This window comes from Coregonus clupeaformis, unplaced genomic scaffold (assembly GCF_020615455.1).
Source record: "Coregonus clupeaformis isolate EN_2021a unplaced genomic scaffold, ASM2061545v1 scaf0803, whole genome shotgun sequence".
NCBI classification, from domain to species: domain Eukaryota; kingdom Metazoa; phylum Chordata; class Actinopteri; order Salmoniformes; family Salmonidae; genus Coregonus; species Coregonus clupeaformis.
The window spans coordinates 212,160-228,409 of NW_025534258.1; the positions used below are offsets into that span (position 1 = coordinate 212,160).

A 16,250-nucleotide genomic window follows, 5' to 3' on the forward strand; every position below is an offset into this window, starting at 1 on the left:
TCCCTGATGTCCTTACACAGCTCTCTGGTCTTGGCCATTGTGGAGAGGTTGGAGTCTGTTTGATTGAGTGTGTGGACAGGTGTCTTTTATACAGGTAACGAGTTCAAACAGGTGCAGTTAATACAGGTAATGAGTGGAGAACAGGAGGGCTTCTTAAAGAAAAACTAACAGGTCTGTGAGAGCCGGAATTCTTACTGGTTGGTAGGTGATCAAATACTTATGTCATGCAATAAAATGCAAATTAATTACTTAAAAATCATACATTGTGATTTTCTGGATTTTTGTTTTAGATTCCGTCTCTCACAGTTGAAGTGTACCTATGATAAAAATGACAGACCTCTACATGCTTTGTAAGTAGGAAAACCTGCAAAATCGGCAGTGTATCAAATACTTGTTCTCCCCACTGTACATGTACAGTACCAGTGAAACATTTGGACACCTACTCATTCAAGGGTTTTTCTTAATTTTTTACTATTTTCTACATTGTATAATAATAGTGAAGACATCAAAACTATGAAATAACACGTATGGAATCATGTAGTAACCCAAAAAAGTGTTAAACAAATCAAAATATATTTTATATTTGAGATTCTTCAAAGTAGCCACCCTTTGCCTTGACGACAGCTTTGCACACGCTTGGCATACTCTCAACCAGCTTCATGAGGTAGTCACCTGGAATGCATTTCAATTAACAGGTGTGCCTTGTTAAAAGTTAATTTGTGGAATTTCTTTCCTTGACTTCCACATTTTTGTTACGTTACAGCCTTATTCTAAACTTGATTATATAAAAAAATTTCCTCGTCAATCTACACACAATACCCCATAATGCCAAAGCAAAAACAGGTTTTTAGATTTATTTGCTAATAATCCCCAGGAATAATTCTCAGAGTAATAATGTTACTATATAACGTTATAATGTATAATATAATATAATAATATTATGTAATATAATATAAAGATACTTGGAAAAAGAAGCTGAATAGAATGACAGAATGACAACATTAGAACTAAACAATTCAACCTCCTTCCTCCCCCCCCCCCCAGACAATACCTCCCCAAACGAGGTACAAGCCTAAATAGAACACTTTTTCTCTCCCAGTCAGTCTGAGAGTGCGGTCTGGTCTTAAACCCAAACCCAGTCCTTTTTAAAGTAGCGTTCTGTGTTCGTGAATCAGGCAGCAAAAAAAAAGAGAGAGAATTCAAAGTGAATCCCAAGAAAGACCAAACGAAATTAGAAAAGCACCACTTGTAGATGTATAAAATGGGATCCCCAGTCTTATAACGGGGAGAGAAAATAAATACCATGTATCAAGGCTCTTAGCCCAAAACCTCTAATTTTAAAGTAAGCAACTCGTAGTAAAACGACAAAACTATAAATCTAGTTGGACGATGTGACAACGTACAGCCAAGACCACAAAACTACGTCTGTGCAACGTTGAAAGTTTACTGGGTAAAAATTACATTAAAAAGCTACAACATTGAAGTGATGAACACCCCCCAACCCCAAAACGTTTCAATAAAATCAAAACGTGTAGCTTCGGCACATTTACTGTTTACTGAGTCGAGACAAACGGATGCTGTAAACAAATAACCAAACATGTAGGTAAATGAGACAGTAAACAAAGGAATTACGTAAACCCTAATAACATTCAATACAAGGGACTGAACGCTTGTAAGGCAAGCAAACTAGATGATTAAAACATTGGATCACATCAAATAAGCCTGAGTGGGTTCGCCTCCTCCCGAACTGTACAGGATAATACAGTTAGAACTAAACATAGTTCTGCTACAGCTTCTTACTGTTACTATTAACAAGCCACTGTTTCTGATCTATGAGTTCAAGACTTCTTGATGTGAGCCATAGCCTCCCTGTGGAGAGTCAAAAGTGTAGTCTTTTACATCATGAGAAAGCCACAGGTGGGCCGGGAATCGCAGTCCGTACTTCACACCTGGATGGTCGCGTAGCTGTCGTTTGGCCTGCCCGAAAGCTGAGCGCTGCCTGGACACAGTGGGGGGAGTAGTCCTGGTAGATAGAGAAGCTCTGTCCTTGAAAGCTCAGAGTGGTATTGCGGGCTCAGAGAATCGACATCTTCTCATGGAAAAAGTGCTGAATGATGTCACGGGGGCCTCTCACTGTCCTGTGGCCTTGGGCGCAGTGACCGGTGGGCACGATCAATCAGGGGCTTCTCATCCATGGCGAGAACTGGACAACACCCTGGACAACACCCTGTCGTTCTCCGCTAACATCAAGGCGGTGACCCGATCCTGTAGGTTCATGCTCTACAACATTTGGAGAGTACGACCCTGCCTTACACAGGAAGCGGCACAGGTCCTAATCCAGGCACTTGTCATCTCCCGTCTGGATTACTGCAACTCGCTGTTGGCTGGGCTCCCTGCCTGTGCCATTAAACCCCTACAACTCATCCAGAATGCCGCAGCCCGTCTGGTGTTCAACCTTCCCAAGTTCTCTCACGTCACCCCGCTCCTCCGCACACTCCACTGGCTTCCAGTTGAAGCTCGCATCTGCTACAAGACCATGGTGCTTGCCTACGGAGCTGTGAGGGGAACGGCACCTCCGTACCTTCAGGTTCTGATCAGTCCCTACACCCAAACGAGGGCATTGCGTTCATCCACCTCTGGCCTGCTGGCTCCTCTACCTCTGCTGAAGCACAGTTCCCGCTCAGCCCAGTCAAAACTGTTCGCTGCTCTGGCACCCCAATGGTGGAACAAGCTCCCTCACGACGCCAGGACAGCGGAGTCACTCACCACCTTCCGGAGACATTTGAAACCCCACCTCTTTAAGGAATACCTGGGATAGGATAATATAATCCCTTACCCCCCCCAAAAAAAAATAAATAAATAATAATAATAATAATAATAATTGTAAAGTGGTTAACCCACTGGCTATAAGGTGAATGCGCCAATTTGTAAATCGCTCTGGATAAGAGCGTCTGCTAAATTACGTAAATGTAACGTAAATGAGAACATCCTTCAGCAGCCCGGAAACTAAATCTGTTTGCGCGAGGCATTTCCGCTGACTCTGGGACCAATACCAGTCTCAGGTTATTGGGGCAAGAAAATCCCTCTAAGCTCACACAGCTCTCCTGCACCTTTTTCAGATCCGCAGCCAGGCGTTTCACGTCAGCCTCCAGAGAGGTAGTCAGGTCTCCCAGCCAGGCGTTTCACGTCAGCCTCCAGAGAGGTAGTCAGGTCTCCCAGCCAGGCGTTTCACGTCAGCCTCCAGAGAGGTAGTCAGCTCTCCCAGCCAGGCGTTTCACGTCAGCCTCCAGAGAGGTAGTCAGGTCTCCCAGCCAGGTGTTTCACGTCAGCCTCCAGAGAGGTAGTCAGGTCTCCCAGCCAGGCGTTTCACGTCAGCCTCCAGAGAGGTAGTCAGGTCTCCCAGCCAGGCGTTTCACGTCAGCCTCCAGAGAGGTAGTCAGGTCTCCCAGCCAGGCGTTTCACGTCAGCCTCCAGAGAGGTAGTCAGGTCTCCCAGCCAGGCGTTTCACGTCAGCCTCCAGAGAGGTAGTCAGGTCTCCCAGCCAGGCGTTTCACGTCAGCCTCCAGAGAGATAGTCAGGTCTCCCAGCCAGGCGTTTCACGTCAGCCTCCAGAGAGGTAGTCAGGTCTCCCAGCCAGGCGTTTCACGTCAGCCTCCAGAGAGGTAGTCAGGTCTCCCAGCCAGGCGTTTCACGTCAGCCTCCAGAGAGCTAGTCAGGTCTCCCAGCCAGGCGTTTCACGTCAGCCTCCAGAGAGGTAGTCAGCTCTCCTGCACCTTTTTCAGATCCGCCAGCCAGGCGTTTCACGTCAGCCTTCAGAGAGGTAGTCAGGTCTCCCAGCCAGGCGTTTCACGTCAGCCTCCAGAGAGATAGTCAGGTCTCCCAGCCAGGCGTTTCACACCAGCCTCCAGAGAGGTAGTCAGGTCTCCCAGCCAGGTGTTTCACGTCAGCCTCCAGAGAGATAGTCAGGTCTCCCAGCCAGGCGTTTCACGTCAGCCTCCAGAGAGGTAGTCAGGTCTCCCAGCCAGGCGTTTCACGTCAGCCTCCAGAGAGGTAGTCAGGTCTCCCAGCCAGGCGTTTCACGTCAGCCTCCAGAGAGCTAGTCAGGTCTCCCAGCCAGGCGTTTCACGTCAGCCTCCAGAGAGGTAGTCAGGTCTCCCAGCCAGGCGTTTCACGCCAGCCTCCAGAGAGGTAGTCAGCTCTCCCAGCCTGGCGTTTCACGTCAGCCTCCAGAGAGGTAGTCAGGTCGGAGTCAGGTGTAAAGGGCTGTAATCATCATGGTGTGGAACTCTGTTGTTGTTTTGAGTGATGCAATAACAGGCAGTCTCATTTCGCGGATTAGTTGAATCTGCTTTGAAAAGTACCAGAAACCTCTTGCCCACAGTGGTCTAAAGTAGTGCACTATATAGGGAATATGATGCTTGTATTCAACTACATACATTTTCATCTTAACTTTCTCAGAGCGTAGAAGAAGCTTGATGGCCTCGAATGTTCATTTTAGCGCCCCCAGACAAAACCACACCTCTGGGCAAAGTGCGAGTCTCTGGGCTTTCAGGCTCAGGAGAGGACAGTGATGAAACTGGGTCTTGTAGGCCGGGGTTTTCCTCAGTCCTATTTTTGTCTTTATGTTTCGTGACATTTTGAAAGCAAAGTAGTCTTGCGTACTCCAGAAAGGGATCACCAAAATAATATTTGAAAAGAAATACGGTTTTACTGCTAAATTCACATTAACTTTAAGAATACTGCGGGAGCAAACGGAAAACACACTGCGACCGAAATGTTTGATGATTGTCTAGGTTGCCTTGGTGACCACTGTTCTTCACACTGGCTATTACTTTCATGAACTCCACCCCCAAACAAGACCAAATCTGAACCAATCATAGACGTCTGTTTCACAAGTTTGGACACACAGTAACTGGATACTCTGTTTGTCTTTGGCAGGAGAGAGACCAGACTCTCACTCTGACAGCGGGAAGAGTCCTTCAGGGGACCCAGACCAGGGTCCTTCAGGGCAATCAGACCAATCAGAGGCTCCCAAACCAGCAGGACAACATCACTGCTCCCACTGTGGAAGGAATTTTACTAAGTTAGGGAGCCTGAAGAAACATGAGAGGACACACACAGGGAAAAATACTTTCCAATGTTCCGAGTGTGGGAAAGGTTTTCTTTGGTTATATCACCTTAAACGGCATGAGAGGACACACACAGGAGAAAAACCTTTCCAGTGTTCAGAGTGTGGAAAGAGTTTTAACGAATTAGGGTACCTGTTAATACACAAGAGAATACACTCGGGAGAGAAGCCTTACCACTGCTCCAAATGTGGAATGACTTTTACCTGGTTAGGGAGCCTGAAAACGCATGAGAGAATACACACTGGAGAAAATCCTTTCCTATGTTCTCACTGTGGAAAGAGTTTTAGCCAGTTAGGGAACCTAAATAGGCACAAGGGGACACACACAGGAGAGAAGCCTTACCAATGCTCTCAGTGTGGAAAGAGTTTTAGGGGTTTAGTGAGCCTGAAACAGCATAAGAGAATACACACAGGAGAGAAGCCTTACCACTGTCCCCAGTGTGGAAAGAGTTTTAGATGGTTAGGCACCTTGAAAATGCATGAGAGGACACATACAGGAGAAAAGCCTTACCAATGCACCATGTGTGGAAAGAGGTTTACCCAGTTAAAGTCCATGAAATTACACGGGAGGATACATACAGGAGAGAAGCCTTACCACTGCTCCCACTGTGGAATGACTTTTACCTGGATAATAAACATGAAAACTCATGAGAGAATACACACAGGAGAGAAGCCTTATCAATGTTCCGAGTGTGGAAAGACTTTCAGGGGTTTAGTAAACCTGAAACAGCATGAGAGGACACACCCACAAGAAAAGCCCTACCAATGCTCCCTGTGTGGAAAGAGTTTTACCAAGTTAGGGGGCCTGACTAGGCATGAGAGGACACACACAGGAGGAGAAGACATACCACTGCTCTCATTGTGGAAAGACATTTTCCCAGTCAGAGGACCTGAAATCACATGAGAGAATAGAGAGACTGTGTTCTGACTTATGTTTTTGACTGAGAATTTGTGTTGTTGTTGATGCCACATAAAATCATGTTGTTTAATGAAATCATTTAAAAAATCGGTTTACTTAAAAATAAAAATAAATGTATCATGTATAAATGAGATGTAAAAAATTTAGTGTATGACAGGTGTATGAAATCGAGCAATCTTCATAGAAAAACATTGGCAGTAGAATGGCCTTACTGAAGAGCTCAGTGACTTTCAATGTGGCACCGTCATTGGATGCCACCTTTCCAACAAGTCAAATTTCTGCCCTGCTGGTGCTGCCCCGGTCAACTGTAAGTGCTGTTATTGTGAAGTGGAAACGTCTAGAAGCAACAACGGCTTAGCCGCAAAATGGTAGACCACACAAGCTCACAGAACGGGACCGCCGAATGCTGAAGGACATGAAAATCGTCTGTCCTCGGTTGCAACACTCACTACCGAGTTCCAAACTGCCTCTGGAAGCAACATCAGCACAAGAACTGTTCGTCGGGAGCTTCATGAAATGGGTTTCCTTGGCCGAGCAGCCGCACACAAGCCCCAGATCACCATGTGCAATGCCAAGTGTCGGCTGGAGTGGTGTAAAGCTCGCTGCCATTGGACAGTGGAAACGTGTTCTCTGGAGTGAAAATGGGTCTCTGTTTCCCCCAACGGACATACCTTTACGTTTTCTCTGTACTGTTTACACCTGCTGTGTCCTGTGCACATGACAAACTTTGATTTGGTTTTTATTTGAGACAAAGCTATGAATGCAAGGACTGACCATCCATAAGATCGAAATGATAGTTTAAACCCATTACAGTCTAAGCCCTGTCTAAGGATAGGAGAGGGGGGGGTCTACTGAGCTATATGGAATGGTTTTAGGAAGGTTATACCAAGGATAATTTTGCTATTTGATTTTGAATTGTAAGACCCCTTGAAGTATCAACAAAAAAATAATCAAAAGTTATTTCATGTCGAAAGATTATTTGCCGATACTGCTACTAGCCCATACAAACACATTGAATAACATATTCACTACATGGAACAACAGATAAAAAATCTAAAGGACGTTTGTTCTTAAATGTCTGTCCTATATCTGAGAGATATAAAAACACATTTTTTGTCACTAAGCAGTTTCCATATCAAGTGCATTTGGAAAGTATTCCGACCCCTTGACTTTTTCCACATTTTGTTTCGTTACAGCCTTATTCTAAAATGGATTAAATTACACACAGTACCCCATAATGACAAGCGAAAACAGGTTTTTAGAATTATTTTCACATTTATTAAAAATAAAAACAGAAATACCTTATTTACCTAAGTATTCAGACCCTTTATGAGACTCGAAATTGAGCTCAGGTGCATCCTGTTTCCATTGACCATCCTTGAGATGTTTCTACAACTTGATTGGAGTCCACCTGTGGGAAATTCAATTGATTGGACATGATTTGGAAAGGCACACACCTGTCTATATAAGGTCCCACAGTTGACAGTGCATGTCAGAGCAAAAACCAAGCCATGAGGATGAAGGAATTGTCCATAGAGCTCTGAGACAGGATTGTGTAGAGACACAGATCTGGGGAAGGGTACCAAAACATTTCTACAGCATTGATGTCCCCAACAACACAGTGGCCTCCATCATTCTTAAATGGAAGAGGTTTGGAACCACCAAGACTCTTCCTAGAGGTTGCCGGCCCGGCCAAACTGAGCAATCGGGGAGAAGGGCCTTGGTCAGGGAGGTGACCAAGAACCCGATGGTGACTCTGACAGAGCTCCAGAGTTCCTCTGTGGTGTTGGGAGAAACTTCCAGAAAGACAACCATCTCTGCAGCACTCCACCAATCAGGCTTTTATGGTAGAGTGGCCAGACGGAAGCCACTCCTCAGTAAAAGTCACATGACAGCCCGCTTGGAGTTTGCCAAAAGGCACCTAAAGGACTCTCAGACCATGAGAAACAAGATTATCTGGTCTGATGAAACCAAGACTCATTGACCTGAATGCCAAGCGTCACGTTTGGAGGAAACCTGGCACCATCCTTACGGTGAAGTATGGTGGTGGCAGCATCATGCTGTGGGGATGTTTTTTAGCGTCAGGGACTGGGAAACTAGTCAGGATCGAGGGAAAGATTAACGGAGCAAAGTACATAGAGGTCCTTGATGAAAACCTGCTCCAGAGTGCTCAGGACCTCAGACTGGGGGCGAAGGTTCACGTTCCAACAGGACAACGACCGTAAGCACACATCCAAAACAACACAGGAGTGGCTTCAGGACAAGTCTCTGACTGTCCTTTAGTGGCCCAGCCAGAGCCCGGACTTGAACCCGATCGAACATCTCTGGAGAGACCTGAAAATAGCTGTGCAGCGACGCTCCCCATCCAACCTGACAGAGCTTGAGACGATCCGCAGAGAAGAATAGGATAAACTCCCCAAATACAGGTGTGCCAAGCTTGTAGAATCATACCCAAGAAGACTCGATGCTGTAATCGCTGCCAAAGGTGCTTCAACAAAGTACTGAGTAAAGGGTCTGAATACGTATGTAAATGTGATATTTCCGTAAAAAACAACAACAGCTTTTGCTTTGTCATTATTGGGTATTGTGTGTAGATTGATGAGGAATAATCTTTTAAAATCAATTTTAGAATAAGGCTGTAACGTAACAAAATGTGGAAAAAGTCAAGGGGTCTGAATACTTTCCGAAGGCACTGTATTAGAGGGAAATCGTTGCTGTTTGGAGAGGAGAGGCCAACCATCTTGTCTAAGGAGGAAACCGTTCCTGTTTGGAGAGGAGAGGCCAACCAGCTTGTCTAAGGAGGAAACCGTTCCTGTTTGGGGAGGAGAGGCCAACCAGCTTGTCTAAGGAGGAAACCGTTCCTGTTTGGAGAGGAGAGGCCAACCAGCTTGTCTAAGGAGGAAACCATTCCTGTTTGGGGAGGAGAGGCCAACCAGCTTGTCTAAGGAGGAAACCATTGCTGTTTGGGGAGGAGAGGCCAACCAGCTTGTCTAAAGAGGAAACCATTCCTGTTTGGGGAGGAGAGGCCAACCAGCTTGTCTAAAGAGGAAACCATTCCTGTTTGGGGAGGAGAGGCCAACCAGCTTGTCTGAGGAGGAAACCATTCCTGTTTGGAGAGGAGAGGCCAACCAGCTTGTCTAAGGAGGAAACCATTCCTGTTTGGGGAGGAGAGGCCAACCAGCTTGTATGAGGAGGAAACCATTCCTGTTTGGGGAGGAGAGGCCAACCAGCTTGTCTAAGGAGGAAACCGTTCCTGTTTGGGGAGGAGAGGCCAACCAGCTTGTCTGAGGAGGAAACCATTCCTGTTTGGGGAGGAGAGGCCAACCAGCTAAGGAGGAAACCATTCCTGTTTGGAGAGGAGAGGCCAACCAGCTTGTCTAAGGAGGAAACCGTTCCTGTTTAGGGAGGAGAGGCCAACCAGCTTGTCTGAGGAGGAAACCATTCCTGTTTGGGGAGGAGAGGCCAACCAGCTTGTCTAAGGATGAAACCATTCCTGTTTGGGGAGGAGAGGCCAACCAGCTTGTCTGAGGAGGAAACCATTCCTGTTTGGAGAGGAGAGGCCAACCAGCTTGTATGAGGAGGAAACCATTCCTGTTTGGGGAGGAGAGGCCAACCAGCTTGTCTAAGGAGAAAACCATTCCTGTTTGGGGAGGAGAGGCCAACCAGCTTGTCTAAGGAGGAAACCATTCCTGTTTGGGGAGGAGAGGCCAACCAGCTTGTCTAAGGAGGAAACCGTTCCTGTTTGGGGAGGAGAGGCCAACCAGCTTGTATGAGGAGGAAACCATTCCTTTCCCAATAGCAGCATCCCTCAGTTTGTAGTCCATCACTTTTAGATGCCGCATCAATAGTCTTTGAGGAGAAACAGTTTAAATTGATTTGAGCTGCAAATAATAAATGCCCTTTTTATGGAACCTTTACTTTAACAGGGAAAATATATTGAGATCTCTTTTCCACATGTATATACAACATCAATATAAACATTATACCCAAACATATACTCATTAAAATACAAAAACACAGTCATGGGAAAATATATTGAGACCTAGGTCTCTTTTCCACATGAATATACAACATCAATATACACATTATACCCAAACATATACTCATTAAAATACAAAAACACAGTCATGGGAAAATATATTGAGATCTCTTTTCCACATGTATATACAACATCAATATAAACATTATACCCAAAAATATACTCATTAAAATACAAAAACACAGTCATGGGAAAAAAATACAAAAACACAGTCATGGGAAAATATATTGAGACCTAGGTCTCTTTTCCACATGAATATACAACATCAATATAAACATTATACCCAAACATATACTCATTAAAATACAAAAACACAGTCATGGGAAAATATATTGAGACCTAGGTCTCTTTTCCACATGAATATACAACATCAATATACACATTATACCCAAACATATACTCATTAAAATACAAAAACACAGTCATGGGAAAATATATTGAGACCTAGGTCTCTTTTACACATGTACATACAACATCAATATACACATTATACCCAAACATATACTCATTAAAATACAAAAACACAGTCATGGGAAAATATATTGAGACCTAGATCTCTTTTCCACATGTATAAACAACATCAATATACACATTATACCCAAACATATACTCATTAAAATACAAAAACACAGTCATGGGAAAATATATTGAGACCTAGGTGTCTTTTATGCATGTATATACAACATCAATATGCACATTATACCCAAACATATACTCTTTAAAATACAAACTAATATCAAACATCATGAATCACCCAGAAAAACAGTTACATTCCGCCACAAATAAATTCCCAATCAATACTTTAAATTACCCGAACGGCACCAGAACATCAAGAAACAATTTATTTTAGAACTTTGTTCCAGTAATACGGTGCATTAAAACTAAAAGCAGATTCACCTTTTAGCTCGGTGGAGACCCTAGGAACCTCAAGAGTTAACCAATCCTGTGAACGGGTTAAACAACTCAGGTGTCTATACTTCAACAGCAAAGTTAGATAAGACAGAAGGTTATGAAGTAGGGCCTTGGAAACAGAAAGGGGGTAATGTAGAAATCTACGGGTCTTTAGCGAAGTCCAGACAACCTTTTGAAACAGGATGCAGTGATGAGTATCAAACCTGTCACCTGTAACAAAACGAAGGGCACTGTGGTAGATGGCATCCAAAGGTTTAGGAGTAGTAGCAGCTGGACTTTGATAAATAATATCACCATAATCAAGAACAGATAAAAAGGTTGACTGAATAATCTGCTTCCTACTGCTTAGAGAAAGGCAAGATCTGTTTCTGTAGAAAAAGCCAACTTTAAATCTTAGCTTCTTAACCAGCTTATCTAAACTCAGCAAAAAAAGAAACGTCCCTTTTTCAGGACCCTGTCTTTCAAAGATAATTCGTAAAAATCAAAATAACTTCACAGATCTTCATTGTAAAGGGTTTAAACACTGTTTCCCATGCTTGTTCAATGAAGCATAAACAATTAATGAACATGCACCTGTGGAACGGTCGTTAAGACACTAACAGCTTACAGACGGTAGGCAATTAGGGTCACAGTTATGAAAATTTAGGACACTAAAGAGGCCTTTCTACTGACTCTGAAAAACACAAAGAAAGATGCCCAGGGTCCCTGCTCATCTGCGTGAACGTGCCTTAGGCATGCTGCAAGGAGGCATGAGGACTGCAGATGTGGCCAGGGCAATAAATTGCAATGTCCGGACTGTGACACGCCTAAGACAGCGCTACAGGGAGACAGGACGGACAGCTGATCGTCCTCGCAGTGGCAGATCACGTGTAACAACACCTGCACAGGATCAGTACATCCGAACATCACACCTGCGGGACAGGTACAGGATGGCAACAACAACTGCCCGAGTTACACCAGGAACGCACAATCCCTCCATCAGTTGTGGCTTGAACCCATACAGTACGTTGTATCTTAGACCCATACAGTATGTTGTATCTTAGACCCATACAGTATGTTGTTAGACCCATACAGTATGTTGTATCTTAGACCCATACAATATGTTGTTAGACCCATACAGTATGGTGTATCTTAGACCCATACAGTATGTTGTATCTTAGACCCATACAGTATGTTGTATCTTAGACCCATACAGTATGTTGTATCTTAGACCCATACAGTATGTTGTATCTTAGACCCATACAGTATGTTGTATCTTAGACCCATACAGTATGTTGTATCTTAGACCCATACAGTATGTTGTATCTTAGACCCATACAGTATGTTGTAGCTTAGACCCATACAGTATGTTGTAGCTTAGACCCATACAGTATGTTGTATCTTAGACCCATACAGTATGTTGTATCTTAGACCCATACAGTATGTTGTATCTTAGACCCATACAGTATGTTGTAGCTTAGACCCATACAGTATGTTGTAGCTTAGACCCATACAGTATGTTGTATCTTAGACCCATACAGTATGTTGTATCTTAGACCCATACAGTATGTTGTATCTTAGACCCATACAGTATATTGTATCTTAGACCCATACAGTATGTTGTATCTTAGACCCATACAGTATGTTGTATCATAGACCCATACAGTATGTTGTATCATAGACCCATATAGTATGTTGTATCTTAGACCCCTACAGTATGTTGTTAGACCCATACAGTATGTTGTATCTTAGACCCCTACAGTATGTTGTATCTTAGACCCATACAGTATGTTGTATCTTAGACCCATACAGTATGTTGTATCTTAGACCCATACAGTATGTTGTATCTTAGACCCATACAGTATGTTGTATCTTAGACCCATACAGTATGTTGTATCTTAGACCCATACAGTATGTTGTATCTTAGACCCATACAGTATGTTGTTAGACCCATACAGTATGTTGTATCTTAGACCCATACAGTATGTTGTATCTTAGACCCATACAGTATGTTGTATCTTAGACCCATACAGTATGTTGTTAGACCCATACAGTATGTTGTATCTTAGACCCATACAGTATGTTGTTAGACCCATACAGTATGTTGTATCTTAGACCCATACAGTATGTTGTAAATTAGACCCATACAGTAAGTTAAGGCTTAGATCCTATTTTACAGGGTGGTGTCATGGCTGAAACATTTACTAAAAGTTGAAATGTAAATGTTATTCACCTTTCAAATGGAACCACAAAGATCGTTGGAGGTCCACAGAGAATGTTGACTTGAAAATATGTGTTGTTTTGAATCCGGGACGGGCAGCTCCAATCCTCGGGGATGGAGTGGTGTCACACTTTCCCCCATCCCTAGCAAACACAGCTGATTAAACTAAATGCATTCTAAACTGAACATCATGATTAGTTGATTATTGGGGTCAGGTTTATTAGCTGGGATTGGGGCAAAAGTGACATCAATCAGGCCTTTATTAAAACACTTTTTTTTTCAAGAAATAATCAAATAGTTTGACCACCCTGTTTGGAAGCTTTTAAATGATCTCAAACTCAACCGTTAATATTTTCCAGTGATGAAGACGATGGATGATTCATTGCATGGTGAGGTTTGCAAAAAGAGTCAACTTCGAGCACCTTCATCTCATGAATGTTTTGGCTTTCAGTTACAAAAAGTCACTTTCTTACCACTTCTTCCAAAGGCAAACATGTAAGGAAAGCTTTTTTTAAATAAAAAGGGATGCTGTCAAAAATGTATTGAATTCAAATGGATTTACCCAGTGTACAAAGCACTACAGCCACTCTGTGATGACAAGCTCTGCTCTTTTATTTAGGGATCTAGTCTAGGTTAAACATCATAGGAAGACAGTTTTATCATGTGGAGGTTTCATTCAAGTCTCTGTTTAACTAAATACTCTGTTTGTCTTTGGCAGGAGAGAGACCAGACTCTCACTCTGACAGCAGGAAGAGCCCTACAGCGGAACCAGACCCAGAGACGCCCAAACCAGCGAGACGATATCAGTGCTCCCACTGTGAAAAGAGTTTTAGCTGGTCAGGGAACCTCAAAGCTCATGAGAGGACACACACAGGAGAAAAGCCTTTCCAATGTTCCCAGTGTGGAAAGAGTTTTACCGTGTTAAATAGCCTGAAAAGGCATGAGAGAATACACACAGGAGAAAAGCCATTCCAATGTTCCCATTGTGGAAACAGTTTTACCCTGTTAAATAACCTGAAAATGCATGAAAGAATACACACAGGAGAAAAGCCTTTCCAATGTTCCCAGTGTGGAAAGAGTTTTACCATGTTAAATAGCCTGAAAAGGCATGAGAGAATACACACAGGAGAAAAGCCTATCCAATGTTCCCAGTGTGGAAAGAGTTTTACCATGTTATATAACCTGAAAAGGCATGAGAGAATACACACAGGAGAAAAGCCTTATCAATGTTCCCAATGTGGAAAGAGTTTTACTCAGATAGGGCACCTAAAACAGCATGAGAGAATACACACAGGAGAAAAGCCTTACCACTGCTCCCAGTGTAAAAAGAGATTTTCCCGATCAGATGACCTAAAAGCTCATGAGTGGACACACACAGGAGAAAAGCCTTTCCAATGTTCACAGTGTAAAAAGCGTTTTACTGTGTTAGCTAACCTGAAAAGGCATGAAACAATACACACAGGAGAAAAGCCTTATCAATGTTCCCAATGTGGAATTAGTTTTATTCAGTTAGCTACCCTGAAGGAGCATAAGAGAATACACACAGGAGAAAAGCCATTCCAATGTTCCCATTGTGGAAAGAGTTTTACTCAGAGAGGGTATCTAAAAGTGCATGAGAGAAAACACACAGGAGAAAAGCCTTACCACTGCTCCCAGTGTGGAAAGAGTTTTACCTGGTTAATGAGCCTGAAGGAGCATAAGAGAATACACACAGGAGAAAAGCCATTCCAATGTTCCCATTGTGGAAAGAGTTTTACTCAGAGAGGGTATCTAAAAGTGCATGAGAGAATACACACAGGAGAAAAGCCTTACCACTGCTCCCAGTGTGGAAAGAGTTTTACCTGGTTAAGGAGACTGAAGGAGCATAAGAGAACACACACGAAAAAAGCCCCACCACTTCTCACTCTCTGTGTGGAAGGACAATTTCCCAGTCAGAGAACCTGAAATCACATTAGAGAATAGAGAGGCTGTGTTCTGACTTATGTTTTTAACTGACAATTTGTGTTTTTGTCTATGCCACATGAAATCATTTTGTTTATATGAATTCTTACTCAAAAATAGGCATATTTTTGTTTTTTCACCTCGAGGCCTGATCATATCTAAAATCAGATTAAATACTATAAAATGTGTATTTTGTTTTGGTTATGAGCTTTAATGCATTGGTTACAGGTATAAACCCTCAGTTGTTCATTATATAATTTGGATATTGCTAAATGTAAATTATTATATAGATGAATGGAACTTTGCATTTCTTGATTCTAACCTTGAAACCTATAGACTTTGATTTGATATATAAGATTAGGCTTTTGCTAAATGAATTTGATTGAAATTGATTGGATATATGATTTGGATATTGCAAAATGAATTTGATTACATGATTTGAATATTGCAAAATGTAAATGATGAACTAGATTCATAGCATGTGCATTTCTTGATTCTAACATTGAAACCTTTTGAATTGACTTGTTGTGTTTCATTGAGTTAGTTTGTGTACTAGACGTCAAGCCAAAGGAATATGAAAATGTGATGATGTTGTTCTGAGAACATTGATAAGTTGTTGACCTGAAAAACATTCACTACCTCATGAATGTTCCAAACAGTATTATTCCACCATGTCAGAGAGAACTGGTGCTGATTGTAAAAAGGATTTTATTAATGCAGCGTAATTTTATCTGAATAGAAATAAAATCACATGAGAGAATAGTGAGGCTGTGTTCTGACTTATGTTTTTGACTGAGAATTAGTGTTTTTGTTCATGGCACATGAAATCATATTGTTTACGATTATACCTGTCTATATAAGGTCCCACAGTTGACAATGCATGTCAGAGCAAAAACCAAGCCATGAGGTCGAAGGAATTGTCCGTAGCGCTCCGAGACAGGATTGTGTCTGGGGAAGGGTACCAAAAAATGTCTGCAATATTGAAGGTTCCCAAGAACACAGTGGCCTCCATCATTCTTAAATGGAAGAAGTTTGGAACCACCTAGACTCTTCCTAGAGCTGGCCGCCCAGCCAAACTGAGCAATCGGGGGAGAAGGGCCTTGGTCAGTGA

General features: G+C 42.9%; 1 protein-coding gene across 1 annotated transcript; it reads left to right on the forward strand.

The window, feature by feature from the left end:
- Positions 1 to 4,952: 4,952 nt before the first annotated feature.
- LOC123485699 (zinc finger protein 14-like) lies at positions 4,953 to 15,901 on the forward strand (the record flags this gene model as incomplete). The annotated part of the gene is made up of 2 exons (XM_045216800.1): positions 4,953 to 6,006; positions 13,923 to 15,901. Coding segments are annotated over 2 exons (2,274 nt in total), but the record flags the coding sequence as incomplete, so codon positions are not given.
- Positions 15,902 to 16,250: the final 349 nt, after the last annotated feature.